Below are 23,510 nucleotides of genomic sequence, written 5' to 3'. Positions count from 1 at the left end.
ACTGAGTTAGAAGTTTCACTTTTTACACCGCCAAATGAGACGTATGTCATAGGGAAAGAAAGAGTAAATGGAAGAAAATCTGCACTGTCAGCAAAAGTAAAACAAAACATATGAAAATATTTCTTGGACCAAAATCTGTTGCTGGTACTATTAGAAGTGAATTAACTGTTTTCAAAAGCATCGTATTTTTGGACATCATTGACACTGAAATACAGAAATATTTATACTGAAATTAAAGCTAACAGTGTTGTTTTCGAGAGTCATTCGACGTCGTGAATAGAAATAATGGCACTTTGGGAATTACTTTCCCTCAAATGTCAAGTAAATCATAGTGATGTCACTGAACTAGGGGGCACGGAGGGATCAGGAATGGACATAAGTCATGCTGTGGTGAGTTTCAAGACGTTTCTATTCCTTCTTAAATATTTAAATTTTGATAACAAGACTATTTGAGATCAAAGAAAAGCAAAGAAAAATTAGCACCCATCCGTGGATCTCTGGATGAGTTCGTGGCTAACTGCAAAGTAGTTACGGTCTCAGTGAATACGTCATCACTGACAAAAAAACTGCACGTTTCCCCTTGACGTTGCAGTTTTATTCAACATACTCGTATTCCTAACAAGCTAGCAAAATATGACGAACTCTTCAAGATACAAAAAAAATGTGGCCGTGGACAACCGATACAAACTACGCTTTAGCTTCGTCACTCTTAGAACAGCGACTGACATGCACAGGGGAACCGAGAAGAAAGAGATCCAAGAATTCTACCTTACGATTTTCGAGCTCCATCACAATCTCTTTTTGGGTAACGAAACGATATTACTTTGTACTTTGTTCGAAAGAAAAATCTGTGTTAATACTCTCTCCTATGAATGACGATTGTGCAACAGATTAAAAATTGGGGAGTCAGATACTGTGATGAGCTACAATGCAACAAAAGATGGTGTTCATACTGTGGAGCAGATGAGTGGCACACATTCCGTCGCTCGCATTACGACAAGATGACCGACTATAGTGTTCTGTTCTCCGATGTGAATGGGGAGGAATAATTCGAAAGTTCTCTACTTTGGCAAACACAATAACTCCTAAACACTCAGCCGTTTATTTCTGAAGCAGTTGGCTGCATCCCTGATAAAACTATGCCTTCAAGAGAAAGCAAAAACGAGTTACCACACAGCAAACGTCAGAGATACTGAGGACCACAAACAAGATTAAAGAAGAGCCTAGTCCGAAGTAACGTGGACCCTGTGTAACATGTGGACGGGCAAAGAACGCAACGCCCGCAGAAAGGTGTTATTTTGTTTGGAACCAACATGTTACAATAAGTGAAGTGTGTGAGAAGTGTCAACACGATGATTCTGAGCCGAATGAGTAAAATGTACTGCAGCTTATGAAGACACAGTACAATCATATAATCAACAGCTTCAGTTGTAAATGGCTCTACAGGTTCAAAAAAAAGAGGGATTATTTGTGTTTTTTGTTTATTAAATTATGTTAGAAGTTGTTACTTTTACCAAAATCTTTTAATTTTGTCTCGAGCGCCACGTGCTCTGTGTTGTCTGTTTGCAGCTACATCCAGGACCTTGTCTAGTGTGGATGGCTGCACTCTGGCACCCCACCCCCCTTCCCCCCTCCCAAAACAAAACAAAAAAATATCTTGCACTCTCAATTTCCAAGTTTTATAAGCCTTTCTTTTTATTCGAAGAGATTTGTATGCGCTACATTTCACTTCCATCATATTCCCTGTGCGGTCATATTCTGTGCATCTTCGCCATACAAAAACAGTAACAATATTCTCTAACTACGTATTCTCTCTCTTCCGTCCACGTGTTTCTTACGGGATTACCGAATTTCATTATTCCCAATCCGTTTTTGTAATCATTTCGTATGCATCTACTTAATACTCTGTAAACCACTGTATGGTATGTGACGGAGGGGTAACTTGTACGACTGGTAGCCATTTATCTCGTATTCAGGTCGGTAACAGGGTGAAGGAAAAAGCGACTATCTAAAAGCCTCTGGAGGAGGCCAGATTTGTCGCATCTTATCTTCATGGTCCGTTCACGGAAAGTACGTCGGCGGCAATAGAATTTTTCTGCAGTCTCCGTCAAACGCCGGTTCTCGTATTTGCGGACTAGTGCCTTGCGGAAAGAAGGTCGCCTTCCATTTTGTGTTTCCCATTTTATTTCGCGAAGCATCTCCGTCATACTTACGTGCTGATCGAACTTACTTGGTGGGGAACCCGAACACTAACAGGAATCCTGAATTGGCCGAATTAGCATTCTATACGCCGTCTCCTTTATCGATGAGCTACATTTTTCAAAAATTCTCGCAATAAAATGAAATATAGCATTCGTCTTCGTAAGTATAAAGCTGACGCACTCATTCCATTTCATATAGCTTTGCAACGTTAACGCTCCATGTTTAATGGAAGTGACTGTGTGAAGCTGCGCCCTATTAATGCTGTATTCAAACATTACAGGAGTTTTCCGAACTCTTATGCATTAACTTACATTTTTCTGCATTTAGAGCAAGGTGCTATTTACCACACCTACTAGCAATGTTGTCTAAGTCATCTTGAATATTCCTGCAGTGACTCAACGACGACACCGCAGAATCTTCAGCAAACAACCGCAGAATCTTCAGCAAACAACCGCAGACTGCTGCCCACCCTGTCTGTCCCATCATTTACGTATAAAAAAATGATAGCGGTTCTGTGTCACTTTCTGGGTGTCTCCTGATGACACCCTTGTCTCAGACGAATACTTGCCGTCGAGACCGCGGTCTGGCTTTCATTACTTGAAAAGTGATCGGGCCACTCACGTATGTTTGAACTTAACCCGTATGCTCGGACTTTCGTCAACAATCTGCAGTGGGACGCCGTGTCAAATGCATTCCGGAAACAGAGGAATGTGGATTCTGCCTGTTGCCCGCCATCCGTGGCTTGTAGGATATCACGTAAGGAAATGGCACGTTAAGTTTCAAGTGGTTTTGCCTCTCTAGAATCAGATCTTTCTTCCCAGGCATTAGAGCATTATATCGTACAATTGAAATGGGTCTCTTTAGATCTAGAAACTCCGTTGGGCACATTTTTTTCCTGATTCCATTACTAAGCACACAAACGAAACGGCTATTCTGATAAATTAATAAACTTTATGCTAAGCGTTTCTTCGCTTAGTGCCATCAACTTTTTCTTTCCCACACGTTCAAATTTACAAACCTGAGAAGGCAAACCTGGTCGCCTAGTGGTTCTCACGTTTATCGTGTGTCTGTGCGACGATCCAGCTTCTCAACAAATCTAAGCGCATGTCAGGTGCTTCGTACATTAGGAACCAAACGACGTGCTTATTTTGTTATGTCACATCTCCCATCTCCCACTAAATTTAGCAATTGTCAGGTGCACAATAAACTCAATGTCTTGCTGATCCCACGTAATTCAGATTTCTATCAATCCCCCTTTCTATTTTATCTTCAGGCACCAATATCTCTCAGACAAATATTTACATTGCAGCCATCTATTTACGGTTCGTAGTCACCTACGAAAACGACATTCAGTAATATTTTAGATGGGGCTACTTTTTTCTACTACCAAAGTTTTTAAAGTTATATGCATATTCCGATTTTATTCCCTGCAAATGATGTTAATTTCACTTCTATGTAGCATCTGCTGCTGGCTTCTCATCCGATGCTTTGCAGTCTTTCTTCCCGTTCCTTTTTTTACTAAATTAAGTTTTTCGAGTTAACACTACACGAAAATAACTTTTAGTTCTTTTCTTAATTCGTTGGTATATTAAATTTTGTTTTATTGATCAATCTCGCCTATCGTTCATCAGTAGGTTACGAACGAAATTCGTATCTCGGAATGGCTATGTTTGCAGTCCACCATTCTCCATGAGGTCCGAAACTAACGTTTCACGTTCACGTGCCTTCCATATTCTACAAATAGCCTACATATGGTGTTCCGTTTTTGAAGGATGTTCGCTACAACCAAGGGAAATCAAACTCACGGTGCCGGAAGTGCCGTCTTGGAACTCTGTTTCCCAACACAAAACGTAGGACGTTCCATTTTCAGGCAATCCTGGGTTGTATGACAGTCATGGTTCTTTGATACCAGAGAGTGATTTACTATCCCGAAAAAATGCCAACCTGCACTGGGTTCAGAATCTACGTTAAACTTTATGTCGTCCGAAGAGTGGCTGGTGAGCCAGATCAAAGGTTACAGGAAGGAAGTGTTGCCACACCTCCAAGAGACCCGTGTGTAGTGAAGCACAGCAGTGTTCAAACCAACCTTCGTGTTAAGGACTTCTTTATACTTACGTACACTGGCTGAACTTTAACTCTACCGACAAAATTTCAAGGGTGTTCAGAGGCGTTTTGTAAGTATTTTTGTACAAGGTACCCTGAGTCTCTGACGACTCGTTACAGAGCAAAATATAACTGACTTATTCGGTTTGTTAAGACATTACCTTTGTTTCTGGTAATACCTTCGCAACGCGTCATTGTCCCGCTACTTTTGTGCGATCTGTGTACCTACTGAAGAGGTGCGTGTCGTCCAGCTCCTCGTCAGTAATCCTATCCATTCTGCTTCAGCCTTGCCGGGAAAACCAACCACACACACACAACCCAGAGGCAGTGAATGCAAGCACGAGGGGCCAAGTGTATAAATAGTCATTACTGTTAACAGCAAGAACCGTGATTCAGAAGAAGTGTGTTTCCAAACAGAACGCACAAGGCATACCACGCACTCACTCGCCCTTTTTCTGTACAGGGCGGACACGAAGTTGAATGGGGAAAGAAATCAAACGAAATGCTATTGCACTGAGGAAACAAAAAGTGCAAAGGCAGCGAAAAAATAAATATTAAGTAAGAAAGTGACGAAAGTATTAGTATTTCTAGGTTCCGATATGTTTCTAAGAAGACTATTTCTTGAGGAATGCATTTCTGTGAACACTGACTTCGTACCCCACTGAAGCTGGATGTCTGTTGGTTAAGACTCTGTAGTGTTTCTTTCCTGTAGATTTCAGACGATTTTTTTTATGGTGTCAGCGTTATTGTAGGCCGGTTACAAACTGCATCTGAAAATTATGTGCCGATAGCCGGCGACCTGACAGCACTAGCGCGGAGAGAGAGAGAGAGAGAGAGAGAGAGAGAGCGTGTGCGTCCTGCACACTTGGTTGATAAGCTAAATACACGTTGCTCTGTATCCTCTGTATCCACGTGTGCAAACGAACGTCTGGCAACTAAGTCGGGGCTCAAACTGTTTACAATGCTCCTGACAATCCAAATCAGCGTTGTAAGCGGGGAGTAGTTTATCTCCAACGCCGCAAGCCCTTGCCTCGTGTGAAACTGTTTGCAAGCCTGACACGTGGCTCTGGAACGTGGCACATTTTTCTGTCAGCTTTGGTATCTGTGGTGTGCGCACTGTAAGACCTTCAGTACACATACCATCAGATTATTTGACTTGTCGCTCTAGCGAAGTAGGCGAGTGTCAGCAATATGTCTCGTGGTCTTATCGTGACGTGTTTATCTTCTGCCGTTAGGTCAGACGATAGAAATGCCACTTGCACGTTTAGGGTAGCAAATTGACGGTGACCAACTTTAAACAGAACTTGATTAATTTTCACACACATTTATTAAAATAATGAACAATCATAAACCTTACTTAACTTGATTCTGGATGCTATTTACAATTGACAATCTGAAATTCCTTTGGTCTTGGTACGTTAATCTTATTCTCACATGTCTCTGATAATTGACAAAGTGTCTACTCATTTATCTTCATGGCTATGTAGAGGGATATGATAACCTTATAGGCGCAGACTGAAACTCGACTGCAGACTAATGCAGACTGACTAATCGGAGGTCTGTACACTCGTTATAATACCTCGAGCGTTCAGGTATCACTGCGCGAGTGTGATCCGCGAGGAGAAAAGGTTCTACGTTAGCAGCAATCTCATTAGCTGCGTTACATATTAATACGCGGATCGGCGGAAGCAGAATTTGGTCCGTCTCTAAGACAGCGCCATCTCGTAGTGCGGAGACGGACGAGTGCTGCGCCTGCGCTGTTGTGCTTAGCGGGGTGCGCTCTATTGGGAAAGTTGTGTACACGCTGATTACGCGGAACTATGTACACAACAGTATCAGAGGAAAATGGTGTACATTCGACAATTTTAACAAGTGTTATGCAGTTACTGCAAACATTCTTCGTCAACACTCATTCTTTCTTCCCCGCCGTCGGCATGTTTTAGATGCCCGTTTTAGTCACTACAGTTTTCAAGCAAGTAGGGCGACGCCAAAAATGGATACCTGAGGTGTCCGAAATAACATGGACAGTACGTTTAATAGTTAAGTTCACCTGGAATCTGCTGGCAAGTCATACACGAAACATTTTCTCGACAGTGTTTGAGACATTTACTCACCATGCTCTCAGCAGTGCGACTAAGCAGCCCATCCGTATTTGCCCCATAAGTAGTGCGAGGTTGTTACCTTCAGGATACAAACATCTGTCAACCGCCTAAGAATCTGCACTGCAAACAGTGATCTAGCACCTCCGGCGGTACTCCGCAAAGATACAGCCACTCGATTGTGCCATTCCGGCACTAATCGAAGTGCTAGGTTTTTCATCTGCCAGCCAGCCAGCCAGCCAGCCAGCCGAGCAGCAGCGGTCCAGCCGAGCAGCAGCAGCAGCAGCAACAGCAGCGGTCCCGGTCCCGATCCCGGTCCCAGCCACCAGCAGAAGACCAACCGGCAGCAGCCAGCCAGTCCTCCTGCAGCAGCAGCAGCGGCGGTGCAGCCAGCCAGCCAGTCAGCCAGCCAGCCAGCCAGGCAGCCAGCCAGGAAGCCACACACCCAGCCAAGCAGCAGCGGTCCCGGTCCCGGTCCCAGTCCCAGCCACCAGCAGCAGACCAGCCGACAGCAGCCAGCCAGACCTCCTGTAGCAGCAGCAGCAGCGGTCACGGTCCCGATCCCGATCCCAGCCACCAGCAGCAGACCAACCGGCAGCAGCCAACCAGTCCTCCTGCAGCAGCAGCAGCGGCGATCCAGCCAGCCAGCCAGCCAGCCAGGCAGCCAGCCAGGAAGCCACACACCCAGCCAAGCAGCAGCGGTCCCGGTCCCGGTCCCAGTCCCAGCCACCAGCAGCAGACCAGCCGACAGCAGCCAGCCAGACCTCCTGTAGCAGCAGCAGCAGCAGCGGTCCCGGTCCCGATCCCGATCCCAGCCACCAGCAGCAGACCAACCGGCAGCAGCCAGCCAGTCCTCCTGCAGCAGCAGCAGCGGCGGTCCAGCCAGCCCAGCCAGCCAGCCAGCCAGCCAGCCAGGAAGCCACACACCCAGCCAAGCAGCAGCGGTCCCGGTCCCAGTCCCAGCCACCAGCAGCAGACCTGCCGGCAGCAGCCAGCCAGAGCTCCTGTAGCAGCAGCAGCGGTCCCGGTCCCGATCCCGGTACCAGCCACCAGCAGCAGACCACCCGGCAGCAGCCAGCCAGTCCTCCTGCAGCAGCAGCAGCGGCGGTCCAGCCAGCCAGCCAGCAAGCCAGCCAGCCAGCCAGCCAGGAAGCCACACACCCAGCCAAGCAGCAGCGGTCCCGGTCCCAGTCCCAGTCCCAGCCACCAGCAGCAGACCAGCCGGCAGCAGCCAGCCAGACCTCCTGTAGCAACAGCAGCAGCAGCAGCGGTCTCGGTCCCGATCCCGGTACCAGCCACCAGCAGCAGACCAACCGGCAGCAGCCAGCCAGTCCTCCTGCAGCAGCAGCAGCGGCGGTCCAGCCAGCCAGCCAGCCAGCCAGCCAGCCAGCCAGCCAGCCAGCCAGCCAGGAAGCCACACACCCAGCCAAGCAGCAGCGGTCCCAGCCCCGGTACCAGTCCCAGCCACCAGCAGCAGACCAGCTGACAGCAGCCAGCCAGACCTCCTGTAGCAGCAGCAGCAACGGTCCCGGTCCCGATCCCGGTCCCAGCCACCAGCAGCAGACCAACCGGCAGCAGCCAGCCAGTTCTCCTGCAGCAGCAGCAGCGGCGGTCCAGCCAGCCAGCCAGCCAGCCAGCCACCAACCAGCCAGACAGCCAGGAAGCCACACACCCAGCCAAGCAGCAGCGGTCCGGTCCCGGTCCCAGTCCCAGCCACCAGCAGCAGACCAGCAGGCAGCAGCCAGCCAGACCTCCTGCAGCAGCAGCAGCAGCAGCAGCAGCGGTCCCGGTCCCGATCCCGGTCCCAGCCACCAGCAGCAGACCAACCGGCAGCAGCCAGCCAGTCCTCCTGCAGCAGCAGCAGCAGTGGCGGTCCAGCCAGCCAGCCAGCCAGGCAGCCAGCCAGGAAGCCACACACCCAGCCAAGCAGCAGCGGTCCCGGTCCCGGTCCCAGTCCCAGCCACCAGCAGCAGACCAGCCAGCAGCAGCCAGCCAGACCTCCTGTAGCAGCAGCAGCAGCGGTCCCGGTCCCGATCCCGGTCCCAGCCACCAGCAGCAGACCAACCGGCAGCAGCCAGCCAGTCCTCCTGCAGCAGCAGCAGCGGCGGTCCAGCCAGCCAGCCAGGCAGCCACCCAGCCAGCCAGCCAGCCAGGAAGCCACACACCCAGCCAAGCAGCAGCGATCCCGGTCCCGGTCCCAGTCCCAGCCACCAGCAGCAGACCAGCCGGAAGCAGCCAGCCAGACCTCCTGTAGCAGCAGCAGCAGCAGCAGCAGCGGTCCCGGTCCCGATCCCGGTCCCAGCCACCAGCAGCAGACCAACCGGCAGCAGCCAGCCAGTCCTCCTGCAGCAGCAGCAGCGGCGGTCCAGCCAGCCAGCCAGCCAGCCACCCAGCCAGCCAGCCAGCCAGGAAGCCACACACCCAGCCAAGCAGCAGCGGTCCCGGTCCCAGTCCCAGTCCCAGCCACCAGCAGCAGACCAGCTGCCAGCAGCCAGCCAGACCTCCTGTAGCAGCAGCAGCAGCAGCGGCGGTCCAGCCAGCCAGCCAGCCAGCCAGCCAGCCAGCCAGGAAGCCACACACCCAGCCAAGCAGCAGCGGTTCCGGTCCCGGTCCCGGTCCCAGTCCCAGCCACCAGCAGCAGACCAGCCGGCAGCAGCCAGCCAGACCTCCTGTAGCAGCAGCAGCAGCAGCAGCGGTCCCGGTCCCGATCCCGGTCCCAGCCACCAGCAGCAGACCAACCGGCAGCAGTCAGCCAGTCCTCCGGCAGCAGCAGCAGCAGCGGTCCAGCCAGCCAGCCAGCCAGCCAACCAGCCAGGCAGCCAGCCAGGAAGCCACACACACAGCCAAGCAGCAGCAGTCCCGGTCCCGGTCTCGGTCCCAGTCCCAGCCACCAGCAGCAGACCAGCCGGCAGCAGCCAGCCAGACCTCCTGTAGCAGCAGCAGCAGCGGTCCCGGTCCCGATCCCGGTCCCAGCCACCAGCAGCAGACCAACCGGCAGCAGTCAGCCAGTCCTCCAGCAGCAGCACCAGCAGCGGTCCAGCCAGCCAGCCAGCCAGCCAGCCAGCCAGCCAGCCAGCCAGCCAGCCAGGAAGCCACACACCCAGCCAAGCAGCAGCGGTCCCGGTCTCGGTCCCAGTCCCAGCTACCAGCAGCAGACCAGCCGGCAGCAGCCAGCCAGACCTCCTGTAGCAGCAGCAGCAGCAGCAGCGGTCCCGGTCCCAATCCCGGTCCCAGCCACCAGCAGCAGACCAACCGGCAGCAGCCAGCCAGTCCCCCTGCAGCAGCAGCAGCGGTGGTCCAGCCAGCCAGCCAGCCAGCCAGCCAGCCAGCCAGCCAGCCAGGAAGCCACACACCCAGCCAAGCAGCAGCAGTCCCGGTCCCGGTCCCAGTCCCAGCCACCAGCAGCAGACCAGCCGGCAGCAGCCAGTGAGACCTCCTGTAGCAGCAGCAGCGGTCCCGGTCCTGATTCTGGTCCCAGCTACCAGCAGCAGACCAACCGGCAGCAGCCAGCCAGTCCCCCTGCAGCAGCAGCAGCGGTGGTCCAGCCAGCCAGCCAGCCAGCCAGCCAGCCAGCCAGCCAGCCAGGAAGCCACACACCCAGCCAAGCAGCAGCGGTCCCGGTCCCGGTCCCAGTCCCAGCCACCAGCAGCAGACCAGCCGGCAGCAGCCAGCCAGACCTCCTGTAGCAGCAGCAGCAGCGGTCCCGGTCCCGATCCCGGTCACAGCCACCAGCAGCAGACCAACCGGCAGCAGTCAGCCAGTCCTCCAGCAGCAGCACCAGCAGCGGTCCAGCCAGCCAGCCGGCCAGCCAGCCAGCCAGCCAGCCAGCCAGCCAGCCAGGAAGCCACACACCCAGCCAAGCAGCAGCGGTCCCGGTCTCGGTCCCAGTCCCAGCTACCAGCAGCAGACCAGCCGGCAGCAGCCAGCCAGACCTCCTGTAGCAGCAGCAGCAGCAGCAGCGGTCCCGGTCCCAATCCCGGTCCCAGCCACCAGCAGCAGACCAACCGGCAGCAGCCAGCCAGTCCCCCTGCAGCAGCAGCAGCGGTGGTCCAGCCAGCCAGCCAGCCAGCCAGCCAGCCAGCCAGCCAGCCAGGAAGCCACACACCCAGCCAAGCAGCAGCAGTCCCGGTCCCGGTCCCAGTCCCAGCCACCAGCAGCAGACCAGCCGGCAGCAGCCAGTGAGACCTCCTGTAGCAGCAGCAGCGGTCCCGGTCCTGATTCTGGTCCCAGCTACCAGCAGCAGACCAACCGGCAGCAGCCAGCCAGTCCCCCTGCAGCAGCAGCAGCGGTGGTCCAGCCAGCCAGCCAGCCAGCCAGCCAGCCAGCCAGCCAGCCAGGAAGCCACACACCCAGCCAAGCAGCAGCGGTCCCGGTCCCGGTCCCAGTCCCAGCCACCAGCAGCAGACCAGCCGGCAGCAGCCAGTCAGACCTCCTGTAGCAGCAGCAGCAGCAGCAGCGGTCCCGGTCCTGATCCCGGTCCCAGCCACCAGCAGCAGACCAACCGGCAGCAGCCAGCCAGTCCCCCTGCAGCAGCAGCAGCGGCGGTCCAGCCAGCCAGCCAGCCAGCCAGCCAGCCAGCCAGGAAGCCACACACCCAGCCAAGCAGCAGCGGTCCCGGTCCCGGTCCCAGTCCCAGGCACCAGCAGCAGACCAGCCGGCAGCAGCCAGCCAGCCCTCCTGTAGCAGCAGCAGCAGCAGCGGCGGTCCAGCCAGCCAGCCAGCCAGCCAGCCAGCCAGCCAGCCAGCCAGCCAGCCAGCCAGGAAGCCACACACCCAGCCAAGCAGCAGCGGTCCTGGTCCCGGTCCCAGTCCCAGCCACCAGCAGCAGACCAGCCGGCAGCAGCCAATCAGACCTCCTGTAGCAGCAGCAGCAGCAGCAGCGGTCCCGGTCCTGATCCCGGTCCCAGCCACCAGCAGCAGACCAACCGGCAGCAGCCAGCCAGTCCTCCTGCAGCAGCAGCAGCGGCGGTCCAGCCAGCCAGCCAGCCAGCCAGCCAGCCAGCCAGCCTGGCAGCCAGCCAAGAAGCCACACACCCAGCCAAGCAGCAGCGGTCCCGGTCTCGGTCCCAGTCCCAGCCACCAGCAGCAGACCAGCCGGCAGCAGCCAGTCAGACCTCCTGTAGCAGCAGCAGCAGCAGCAGCGGTCCCGGTCCTGATCCCGGTCCCAGCCACCAGCAGCAGACCAACCGGCAGCAGCCAGCCAGTCCTCCTGCAGCAGCAGCAGCAGCGGCGGTCCAGCCAGCCAGCCAGCCAGCCAGCCAGCCAGCCAGCCAGCCAGCCAGCCAGGAAGCCACACACCCAGCCAAGCAGCAGCGGTCCCGGTCCCGGTCCCAGTCCCAGCCACCAGCAGCAGACGAGCCGGCAGCAGCCAGCCAGCCCTCCTGTAGCAGCAGCAGCAGCAGCGGCGGTCCAGCCAGTAAGCCAGCCAGCCAGCCAGCCAGCCAGGAAGCCACACACCCAGCCAAGCAGCAGCGGTCCCGGTCCCGGTCCCAGTCCCAGCCACCAGCAGCAGACCAGCCGGCAGCAGCCAGTCAGACCTCCTGTAGCAGCAGCTGCAGCAGCGGTCCCGGTCCCGATCCCGGTCCCAGCCACCAGCAGCAGACCAACCGGCAGCAGCCAGCCAGTCCTCCTGCAGCAGCAGCAGCGGCGGTCCAGCCAGCCAGCCAGCCAGCCAGCCAGCCAGCCAGCAGCCAGCCAGGAAGCCACACACCCAGCCAAGCAGCAGCAGTCCCGGTCTCGGTCCGTCCCAGCCACCACAGCGGACCAGCCGGCAGCAGCCAGCCAGCCCTCCTGTAGCAGCAGCAGCAGCAGCGGCGGTCCAGCCAGCCAGCTAGCCAGCCAGCCGAGCAGCAGCGGTCCAGCCGTGCAGCAGCAGCAGCATTCCCGGTCCTGGACCCCACCGAACACCTGATCCTTAGTCTCTTCTTCCCCGGCCTTACCATTTCCTGCGCCTCCATCTACGTCCGCCCTAACGCCCCTATTCTCTTCGACTTCCTCTCCCACACTGACCGTACCTTCTCCTCCTACGTGATCGCCGCCGACCTCAACATCCATAGTCGTTGCGCCGCCCAGTTACAGCAGTGGCATCGGTGCCTCTCCTCCCTTCAAGGCGACCTCATCCCCATCCCCCAGCACACCCGTCCCGAATCCAACTCCACTCCCGATGTTATCCTTCCTCCCCCAACCTCCTTGGCCGCATAACGGTGGATGTCCTGGAGCCTATTGGTAGTGACAATCTCCCTGTCCTCCTCACCATTTCAGACGGTCGTCGCCCCCTCCCCGACCCTTGTAATGACCTTCTCCCTAAGTACATCCATGACTATTCCCGTGCCAACTGGAATGCCTACTGGGATACCCTCTCCACCCAGGTCGATAGCCTCCCCTTCACCTACCACCACCCTGACGATGTAACCCATGCCGCCTCCTTTCTCCAGCAGACCTTGTCTGAGGCCGTGGAGGCCCACGTCCCTACTGTCGCCATCCACCCCCACCGTCCTACCTTAGCCCCACAGGCCATCCTCCTCCTCCGTGAATCCCGCCATCTCTACCGTGCCTTCCTCCGCACGCATGATCCGGACACACTATGACGCCACCAGCAACACCAGCGACACATTCGTAATTTGCTCGCGGCTAAGAAACGCTGGGACTGGCGACAGACATGCACCCGTTCTGGTCAGCCTTCTGTCGCCTTACTGGAACTAAACCCTCCCCCTACTACCCTCTTCTCCATGATGATCACCCCCTTCGCTGACACCCTTAGTAAGGCCAATCACTTTGCCTCCTACCTCTCCGATGTCTTCTCCATTGCCGACGACCCCCAGTTCGATTACTCCCTCTTCCCGGATGTCCGCGATTGAACTGACCCCTCTGTCCCTCCCCTCGCTCCTGGTTTCCAGTACTTGGACAACATTGCACACACGGAACTCAATGCCCCTATCACTACACAGGATCTCATTGATACACTCCGCACAAAACGCATCACCACTCCTGGTCACGATCGTGTCACCTACCGTCACCCTCGTGAAGCTCCTGTCTCTTTCCTCTCCACCCTGGCCAGGCTTTACAATGTAGTCCTGTCCACCGGCTACTACCCCGACCTGTGGAAAACCTCCCGTATCCTGATGTTCCTTAAACCTGGCAAACCGCCGTCCGCCGTCTCCTCCTACCGTCCCATCAGCCTTAGCTCAGTCTTGAGCAAGGTCCTGGAATCTATCCTCACCCGACGCATCCACCAGCATCTCCGCCAGCACCGCCTCCTTCCCATTACCCAGTGTGGCTTTCGGCCGTCCTTCTCTTCCGACGACCTTCTCCTTCACCTCACTCATCTCCTTTCCGACCAGCTTAATTCCCGTCGCTCCGCAACCTTCCTCTCCCTGGACCTCGAATGTGCATATGACCACGTATGGCATTCCGGTCTCCTCTTCAAGCTCCAAACCTTCACCCTTCCCATTAACTACGTCCGTCTGATCGGCTCCTTTCTCTCCCACCGTCCTTCCTACGTCACCATCCATAACACGGATTCCTACACCTTTTTCCCCTCCACCAGTGTGCCCCAAGGCTCCGTGCTCTCCCCTCTTCTGTACCTTTTGTACACGGCGGACATGCCGCAGCCGTGACCCCCCGTCCACCTTCTCCAGTTTGCCGATGACACCACCTTCCTTGCCCTTGCCCCCACCCTGCAGCGCTCCCACCACCTTCTCCAATCCCATCTTGACCGGTTCACCGCTTGGTGCAACCAGTGGTTGCTCAAGGTCAATCCCTCCAAAACCCAGGCGATCATTGTAGGCAAAACCACCCCTTCCTTCCGCCTCCTTGATTTCTATCTCACCATCTATGGCCATCCTATCGCCCTCACTCCCACCCTTAAGTACCTTGGCGTCACCCTCGACCGTCGCCTCTCCTGGACTCCCCATCTCCGGACAATCCAAGCCAAGGCACGCTCCCGCCTCCGTCTCCTCAAGCTCCTTTCCGGCCATACGTGGGGTCTGGACCCCTCCACCATCCTCCACACGTATAAATCCCTCATCCACCCTATCCTTTGTTACGCCCATCCGGCCTGGATCTCCGCCCCCCCCCTTCCTTTTATTAATCCCTTCAAATCCTTGAACGCCATGCTCTCCGCCTCACCTATCGCATCCGTCTCCCCTCCCCCACGTGGATCCTGTACAATCTCATTCCATTCCCCCACCTCCTCCTTTTCCTTGAGAGGATACAGATCCTGTACACCTCCCGTAAACTCGATCCTCCTCACCCGCTTGTCTTGCTCATCCTATCCCACCCCCGCCTGTTGCCGCACCTGTATTCCCACGTCCCACCCGGTCTCCATCTCTCCACCCTCCTTACCCTCCCCCACGTGGCTTCCGCCAGCTCCCCCTCCCTGATGATGTCCTCCTCCCCTCCATCTACCCCTCCAATCAACTTTGATCCTGGGACCCCCTACTTCCGGTGTCCTTTCCTTTAGGCACCTTCCCTCCCTTCTCTCTCCTTTTCCCTCATCCCTCTTCCTCCATCCCTCTTCCCCCGGGCTTCCCCTCCCCTTTCCTCCCTAGCCCCCTATCTCCCCTGCCCGTGGCATCTCTGTTCTCCCTCACCCTCTCCCACCCACCCCGTCCTCCTCTCTTGGCAGGTCCCCGGACTCGCACACGCTACGTGGGACTTTCGCGCGCCAGAGATCATCGCCATCAGTGTCTCGTGTGTGTGCCTTCGTTTGTGTTTAGTGTTCGTTCGCCATCACGCCACCACTGTTCACGTGTACCGTCGCCATCATCCATGTTATGTGCGCCGTTTTAACTAGTGTCAGTGATGTTTCTCGTCCAGCGTGAACGGCTCCATGTTTTTTGTTTTTAAGTGTCTACCTTTTTACCCACCGTTTTGATTGTATTCTCTGTGCCACCTATATGTACTTACTTATTGTAAAACTCAAGGCTGAAGAGCGGCGTACTCTGCTGCTGACAGCCCGCCTTGTGTAAGGTGATCAAAATCACAATAAAGAAAAAAAAAAAAAACAGCGATCCAGCAGGTTGATTCCCTTCACGCTCACAGAGGCGACCCCATAGTTTCTTAGTGTAGTGGAATTGCATACTTCTTGGAAAGAGGAGTACACTGCTGCATCACATATCAGTGTTTACAGTCTCACTAGCTGGGAACCAAGTAAATTAATGTTAAGGTCTGCTGGGCAACCACAAATTTCAATCTGGTTAGAAGGAAACGAAGGTGAAAATGTACCTTTCTGCTACACATACCCTCTTATTAAAAATATTTCCACTTTTTTTTACGAAAGCTGCTTCGTTTAAACTAATTCCGTAGAAAAAGATGCATCTTTTCATTAAAAATGGAACCGAGCGAGGTGGCGCAGTGGCTAGCACACTGGACTCGCATTCGGGAGGAACGACGTTTTCAATCCCGTCTCCGGCCATCCTGATTTAGGTTTTCCGTGATTTCCCTAAATCGTTTTCAGGCAAATGCCGGGATGGTTCCTTTGAAAGGGCACGGCCGATTTCCTTCCAATCCTTCCCTAACCCGAGCTTGCGCTCCGTCTCTAATGACCTCGTTGTCGACGGAACGTTAAACACTAACCACCACCACCATTAAAAATGGGGTTGTTTCGCTATACTTAAGTGTAGAATAATAGTTATATCGCGGTAAGACTCCCTGCTCTGTGCACAGCTAGCTGTATTCTTGTTTCGGCACCTTAAACTTTTTTCTGGTCCTATTGAGGGCTCACTGTATCCTTTCTACGCACATACTGGATTCTGACATCAAGGGCAGTATGTTTCTACAAATTCCTGCTCCCTCTCCGTTGTTCGAATTTTCTCTGTCTACTGTTCACTCCTCCGCGAGTTACTGTCTTGCAACGTCCTCTTGCATTGATGTCCTCTTGCATTGATGCATGGCTGTATTCGTTGCGGCATACCACCCACAAGTTCATCGAGGCACTGTTGGTCCAGATTGTCCCACTCCTCAACGGCGATTCGGCGTAGATCCCTCAGAGTGGTTTGTGGGTCACGTCGTCCATAAACAGAGCCGTTTTCAATCTATCCCCGGCATGTTTGATAAGGTTCGTATGCGGAGAGTATGCTGCCTACTCTAGTCAAGCGATGTCGCTATCCTGAAGGAAGTCTTCACAAGATGTGCATGATGGGGGTGCGAATTGTAGACCATGAAGAGGAATGCCTCGCTAACATGCTGCAGATATAGTTGCACTATCGGTCGGAGGACGGCATTCACGTGTCGTATACCCATTACAGCGCCTTCCATGACCACCAGCGACTTACATCGGCCCCACATATCGCCGCCCCAAAACAGCAGGGAACCTCTACCTTGCTGCACTCGCTGGACAGTGTGTCTAAGGCGTTCAGCCTGACCGGATTGCCTCCAAACACGCCTCCGACGATTGTCTGGTTGAAGGCTTATGCGAGACTCATCGGTGAAGAGAACGCGATGCCAATCCTGAGCGGTCCATTCGGCATGTTGTTGGACCCATCTGCACCGCACTGCATGGTGTCGTGGTTGCAAAGGTAGACCTCGCCATGGACATCGGGAGTGAAGCTGCGCATCAAGCAGCCTACTGCACACAGTTTGAGTCTTAACACGATGTCTTCTGGCAGCACGAAAAGCATTATTAAACATGATGGCGTTGTTGTAAGGGTTCCTCCGAGCCATAATCCGTAGGTCGCGGCCTTTGGTTCAGTCCAAGGCGCCTGGACACTTCCCTCGTTGAGAGCCCTTCGTGGCACAAAGTAACAATGCGGACGCGATCGAACCGTAGTATTGACCGTCTAGGCACGGTTGAACTACAGTCAACACGAGCCGTGCACCTCCTTCCTCGTGGAATGACTGGAACTGACCGGCTGTCGGACCCCCTCCGTCTATTACGCGCTGCTCATGCATGGTTGTTTACATCTCTGGACGGGTTTACTGACATCTCTGAACAGTCAAAGGAACCGTGTCTGCGATAAAATACCCACAGTCAACGTCTATCTTCAGGAGTTCTGGGAACCAGGGTGATGCAAAACCTTTTCTTGATGTACTTCCGAAATGTAATGTACCATGCGTCTAGCTCCAAATACCGTTCCGCTTTCGAAGTCCGTGCCGCCGTAGTCACCTTGGAAACCTTTTCACATGAACCACCTGATTACAAACGAGAGCTCCGCCAGTGCACAGTCCTTTTGATACCTCGTGTACGTGACAGCACTGACATGTGTAGCTGTGCATGTCGCTGTCCCTTGACTTTTCACCTCACTATTGTATATACGGCTGCACAGGGAGTGGAACTGAGCTTTGATTGCAGATACGCATAAGTCATTCGACGTTGCTTCACCTATGCCAGCGTGCATCAACCTCAGTGGCTGGCAACTGGGGGTTGTGCCAGTGTTGTCAGCAAACTAGCAGCAGGTGTTTACAGTGAGTGGGGTCTGCCGAATGTGCTGGCACAGGATCAGCCCAATAAGCTCTGTATCCAGGTGGTTCAGGACAGCACGGTCTTGCGTCATCTAGTTGGAATAAAAAAACGCCACCTCTAAGTAAGGGCAATGCACCGGACTTCCGAAGTCAAACGCAGCGGCTGCTGTTTAAATTACTGGCTACAAGAACGACTGGTGATCATTTCGTGTCCCTAGTAACGCCCAGTACCATCAGGATGGTTGCAGAGCCCGTTTGAAGGTGACAGCTGTCTGGCGATGTTCGCTTTGTTCAGACCTCCAGCAGAACGATAAATCCATCCTGGTGCTCAACTCACAGCTGCGAGTCATCCAAAAAGAAATCGTGGGGACACTCCTGCGTCCACTGTCTGTGCGTGTGTCTGCCGCCACGTCGAGCGAAGTCGCAACGGCTGTCGCCGTGCTGAGAATCCGTGGTGCTCCCAGGCGTCGGACTGTCCGTCTGGATAGTTTTTTGCTGCAAGAATCCCTTTCCCTCCCTCGAGGTGACGTGGCTGTACAGTCCCTCGCACCCTGGAGCGACAAATACCCTGCATGATGTAAGTGTGGCCTTCTCCCTAGGATTCAATTTCGCACGACAGTCGTGGGATCCAGACTTACGCGAGACTTGTATCACGGAACGATAAACCCCAGTCCCGACTGTCCGAGATCGCGCTACTGTCAAATTTCGACACATTGTTTGAAGCTTCTCCTGCTTACAGGTGTCAGAACGCTATCGTCTCGTCCAAGTGCGATTTCTGAATAAGTGTGTGGTATTTCCCTGTACACAGAACTAATTTAGCGCCGCTGCTTCGCTCGTGCAAATTGTGTGATCTGCAAAGATTTTGTTTTCCTGTAATAGAAGTTCTATGTTGTTCACAAATTGCAATACCTTCTAAACCTTCTACGCTTGTTAGGGCCGTAGAAGCATAGCCTTTTCCGAATGTTGTTCTGAGCAAAAAGCGATTCTGGCAGCTGGAGTCTCAGGGTTTCCAATAATTATTTATTTCAAAAATTCACCCACTACTTAGCTCCTTACTGGTTGAATTTCCAAAAATGTTGAAACACTTTTTTGTTTGTGACTGCGAAACCAAATATCAATTTTCGCAGTTCTAACTTCGAAATTGCCTTAATAACGACATATTTTCAAAAAACTTTTCATCCCCTTAGGAGTGGAATTTCGAAAAAAATTCCTTCTTGAACGATGTAAGATCAACGCTCTCTTCGAGTTTCAAGTTTCTATCCTCGGCCGTTTGGGCTGGTTGATGAGTCAGACAGGACACTGCCTATATATGCCGTTTCTCCAACATACTTTGTAAGGGTATACCGAAATGTTAATTTGGGGAGAGGAGGGGGTTAAATGAATAGACAGCGTCGTCGTCAATCCCTCGATCAAGAAATAGTCCAGTTTGAATTAGTGCTCTCTCCGAGTAATTTCATCGAATTTAAATAGTTTGTATGAGCGGTAAAATCTAAGCACTGAAGTAAATGTGGATGCCAGAGATGAGAAATAAGTTACAAAGAGATGCCATTATACGGGTAGGGTAGGGTCGGCTTGCAGGCCACAGTGCTCACAAGAGAACGCAGCATAATCGTCAGGCAACCATTCTTTCAAGCAGCTTGCAGAGCATATACCTGAGGCTAACCGATTGGTGGCTTGATATGATCGATCACACTATATCTCCACTGGGCAGGAGGAGGAACATCTAGGCAATTACGAATGAAGACAATGAGTAGATTGACAGCCACATTCAGATATTCGCTCATCTGATTATAAACCTAATCAGGGTCTGGGGTCATACTGTGTGACGACTCAAGAGCCTGAAGCAGTTCCCAGTCAAAGTTCATTATGTAATTCAGAGTTGTGTCTGTAAAGGATACAGTGATGTCGTGAACTTGTCTTGTGTGTTCGCAAGGTAGCTAGGGAAGAGTAAGACACTAACACGAAGCGGGTCAGGAGATGTGCAGCAAGAACCGATGCACTGGTAGATAAACCACAATGGAAGATTATGCCTGGGACAATTTTGACCTTCGGCGGACCAGTAGACCGCAGACCTTCCCCCCATACCCAGGATCAGGATGCACACTTTCCCAAAGGAGACTCTTAGCACTCCCAGCACTCCTCACTCTGCAGATAATTCGGCAGTGAGCCTCTGTACAGGACCACTTGAAAGCGAGGCGCAGGAGGGAGTAAAACATGTCGCTTGAGGCGTTTCAAGGCCCTTCGACGTAGCTGTTGCAATGTCTTTTGTCCACCATTGTACTGCCCGCTGGTGGATGGGAACTGTAGAGGAGCGGCTACCAGGGAGTATCATCGTGTCTTAGACGTCGTCGACCTTGTCAGTGCAACCTGTCACAGGAGACTACGGTCGTTTCAGAGATATAGACACGTCAGTTGGCTACTTGAAGAACGCCACGTGGTAACTGGTCGAAGAGGCAGTGACAATTTTAACGGGACAACCTCCTGTAGCATTACTTTTCCTCAACAGTAGTTGTCGATACCTGTATTATTTTTCGAATTTTTTACAGGTCGATTTTACCTCAGCTGCTTTTCTGAAGAATTTCATAATTTTATACACAATGTCTAAATATAACAAGCTAAAATTTATGAAAAGGAATTACTTTATTTTTGATGTTACAATCGGTAAGTACAGTTAGTTTTTCTTAAAACCAATTGAAATTGCGTATTATTTGCCACACTTAAAACTTCTACTATGAATTACGCAATCTAGTGCTGTTTACTATGTTTATTTCTGGATTCATTTATGAAATAATAATCGAAATGAATAGAAATTCATTTATCAAGAAAAATTGTAAGCCGTTTGGAATACTGTTATTACCGCAGAGTGAAGTAGTAATACCCATGCCTCTGATGTGATCGAAAGTACATTTGTATTTTAGGTTGTATGATATACTGAAATGTGACAAAATACATAAACGTAAAAAAATTATACAACAGCAAACTTCAAATTTATTTCGATCAATTTGTAAGGAGGCTGTTTAGGTTTTTATGTTGGTAACTTCACGTAGCGCTCTCTATCAAAAGTATTGGGCAATTGGATGTGAACAGTCCGCTGTGTTGGGCAGTTAGAAGTGAGCGGCCCTCAATGGTGGATGTGGGGGGGGGGGGGGGGGGGGGGGAGATGCCAGAGTTTTGAGATGTTAATATGAGCGGACAGTCTGGACGTGTGTCCATCAGAAAAAGGAAATCTGTTAAACTGGATGTCAAAAATTTTATATGACTTTGGAACACTATTACAGCAAATACATTGTTTGTTCTCTATTAAAATCTTTCATTTCTTAACTATATGCCTATCAGTAGTTAGAATCTTTTATTCAGCTGGCACTATTGGCGCTCGCTGTATTGCAGTAGTTCGAGTAACGAAGATTTTTGTGAGGTAAGTCATTCATGAAAGGTATAGGTTATTGTTAGTCAGGGCCATTCTTTTGTAGGGATTATTAAAAGTCAGATTGCGTTGCGCTAAAATATTGTGTGTCAGTTTGGAAATGATCAGAGTAAGTAAAGAGAAAACTGTCTGAGTACGTTCAGTTTCACTCTGGAGTTTGAAAATCAAATAACGTAGAAGTGTTACCAGCACAGTCATTCTTTACATACAGAGGGGAAGTTTCATAAATTCAGCCATAAGGACCTAAAACGTGAGAATTTCATCATGAAGAATCGACACCTAGACAAGAAGAACTGCAGCCAACTCTACACGAAAAGCTAAGTAAACTACAAAGTTTATTGTAATCTTCGCTCCTCTCAAATTATTCATAGAAGACTTTGCTTATTGTGGACAATAACTGAAATTAGGAAAGACACTGTACGGTCGTAACTGATAACCGATATGGTCTCGTGGGTAGCACCAAAGTGGGTAGGAGTACCGTCAGAGAGAGAGAGAGAGAGAGAGAGAGAGAGAGAGAGAGAGAGAGTCAGAAAGCACCTGGCCCATTGGTCCATCAGAAGGCCTCGACCAGGCAATATGGTATTTCCCTTCAGAAGGCGGTGTGCATTGATCCCCAAGAAGAAGGAGGCGGGGGGAGGGGGGGGGGGGGTTGGTTACCGCAAAGTGAATAAGTGTCCTGCTTAAAAGTAAACAGATGTTACGAATGGTGACCGCTCGTGCTTCGAACATGGTACGGACGGGAACCCAGTGATTAATATCTGTGCAAACGAGATGCTTTCTTGCGTACAGTATGGTTCTAACAGAATGCACATTTAGCTCTAGAAGATGGGGAATGGTGATTAATGAAATGTGTTTCACTGAGTGCAACACAGATCACATAACAAGAGGAATTTGATTTATAGTTCTGGCAGGTGACAGTAATATCCATTGCTGTTCCTTTGGATCATCAAGTTGAGGTTGTCCAGGTTGGGCATGAAGCAGTTGTGACTACAGGTCACAATCCAGGAGCATCACCACCAGTGAGAGTGGAAGGAACATCAGTTTGGGGCTCGATGACGTGAGGGGAGAGAGGTCAGCAGAGTAGCCTCTGGATTTTTCCTTCTTGTCAACTACTCTGAACGGTGGGGACTAGGGACTACCTGCGTGCAGATAGGAACTGAAGAGGAGTAAGCAACCTGGGACCTGCAGTCTGGCTCCTTCAGCCACCGGCGGGTGTCGGGTAGCTGGTTTACAGCGGAGGGTTTCCGGAAAGGGGCCTTGTCATCGCCAGACAGGGGAGAATGCTGCTTCTCGGACCGAATGCGGGGTGTCGAGGTTCCCAACGGTGGTGATGTAGGAACCACAAGAGGGAAGGGAGCCCCTAATGATCAAAGTTACTTGCACAACTACCAGAGGTTTACGTCGGATTGGAGAGAGCGAATAGCTGATGAGCTGTCCATAGTAGTGGCAAAAGTCAGGATATAAAAGACAGCACATTTTCCGAATTTCAAAAATATTAGAGGCTATCAGACTATGTTCTCGATTTTGCTTTCCTTAATTAAGGTATTATACTGAAATCGAGAGGGTAAGTTTCCACAGTAAGATTTCATCAACTGTGTGTGGGGGGGGGGGGGGGGACACATTGCACAAATCGGTATGTATGTACACTGGGAAGCGCTGTTAAAGCACCACATCGAGGTGGAAATACGGCTTCATGTCACAACGGTAATCCATGTTTTTCACTTCCTCAGGAAGCCGAGTCATCCTCAAAAAAGATGAAGATGATTGTTCTGCACTCAACCTTTTTGTCTGTTGGACCTCTATGTACACGATGTGCAAAGTGGACCCCTGAGCTAAAATGTTCGTGTAGTTTATCCGTTTCCAGCATTAAATCGTAGAGAACGTACAAAATCCGTACGATGTTCAAGCTTTTACAGGGCGTTTAACGAGTTAACGAGTACACGACTAACTACATCTTCTTCAAGAGAAAGACGCTACGTAAGGTAGGATTTCCGTTCCAGGCACACACTTCGAAGTTTACTAAGAAAGAGTTCTCCAAATCATTCTGAACATTCTCCGCCTGGAACATTGATCAAGTACGTAGAAAGGACCCTTTAGCTGTCCAAGTGCGACCGAGGAGCACAGAGGAGTAAGTTTCTGAAGTTCGGTTGGTTTTCTGCACTTTGCTTGGTTTTGCTTTCCTCCCGTGGCGAGGCCAAGGAGGGGAAAATGCTACGGTCGTAAGGATGTGCAGTGAAGAATTGCAGTCAGTCTGAAGTCAGTGACTGAGGCTCGCGGCCACC

The 23,510-nt window shown here is 52.1% G+C and overlaps 1 protein-coding gene across 1 annotated transcript; it reads left to right on the top strand.

Annotated features, from left to right (window-relative positions):
• Positions 1-4,221: 4,221 nt before the first annotated feature.
• On the top strand, positions 4,222-22,289 carry LOC126456686 (serine/arginine repetitive matrix protein 2-like; the record flags this gene model as incomplete). The annotated part of the gene is made up of 13 exons (XM_050092428.1): positions 4,222-4,231; positions 5,118-5,293; positions 6,679-7,777; positions 7,831-8,187; positions 8,241-8,654; positions 8,707-9,266; positions 9,339-9,527; positions 9,594-10,190; positions 10,346-11,128; positions 11,214-11,389; positions 11,475-11,657; positions 11,739-12,237; positions 22,131-22,289. Coding segments are annotated over 13 exons (5,202 nt in total), but the record flags the coding sequence as incomplete, so codon positions are not given.
• Positions 22,290-23,510: the final 1,221 nt, after the last annotated feature.

Source organism: Schistocerca serialis, chromosome 2 (genome assembly GCF_023864345.2).
Source record: "Schistocerca serialis cubense isolate TAMUIC-IGC-003099 chromosome 2, iqSchSeri2.2, whole genome shotgun sequence".
Classification (NCBI taxonomy): domain Eukaryota; kingdom Metazoa; phylum Arthropoda; class Insecta; order Orthoptera; family Acrididae; genus Schistocerca; species Schistocerca serialis.
This window is presented reverse-complemented; position numbering and strand designations above follow the sequence as displayed.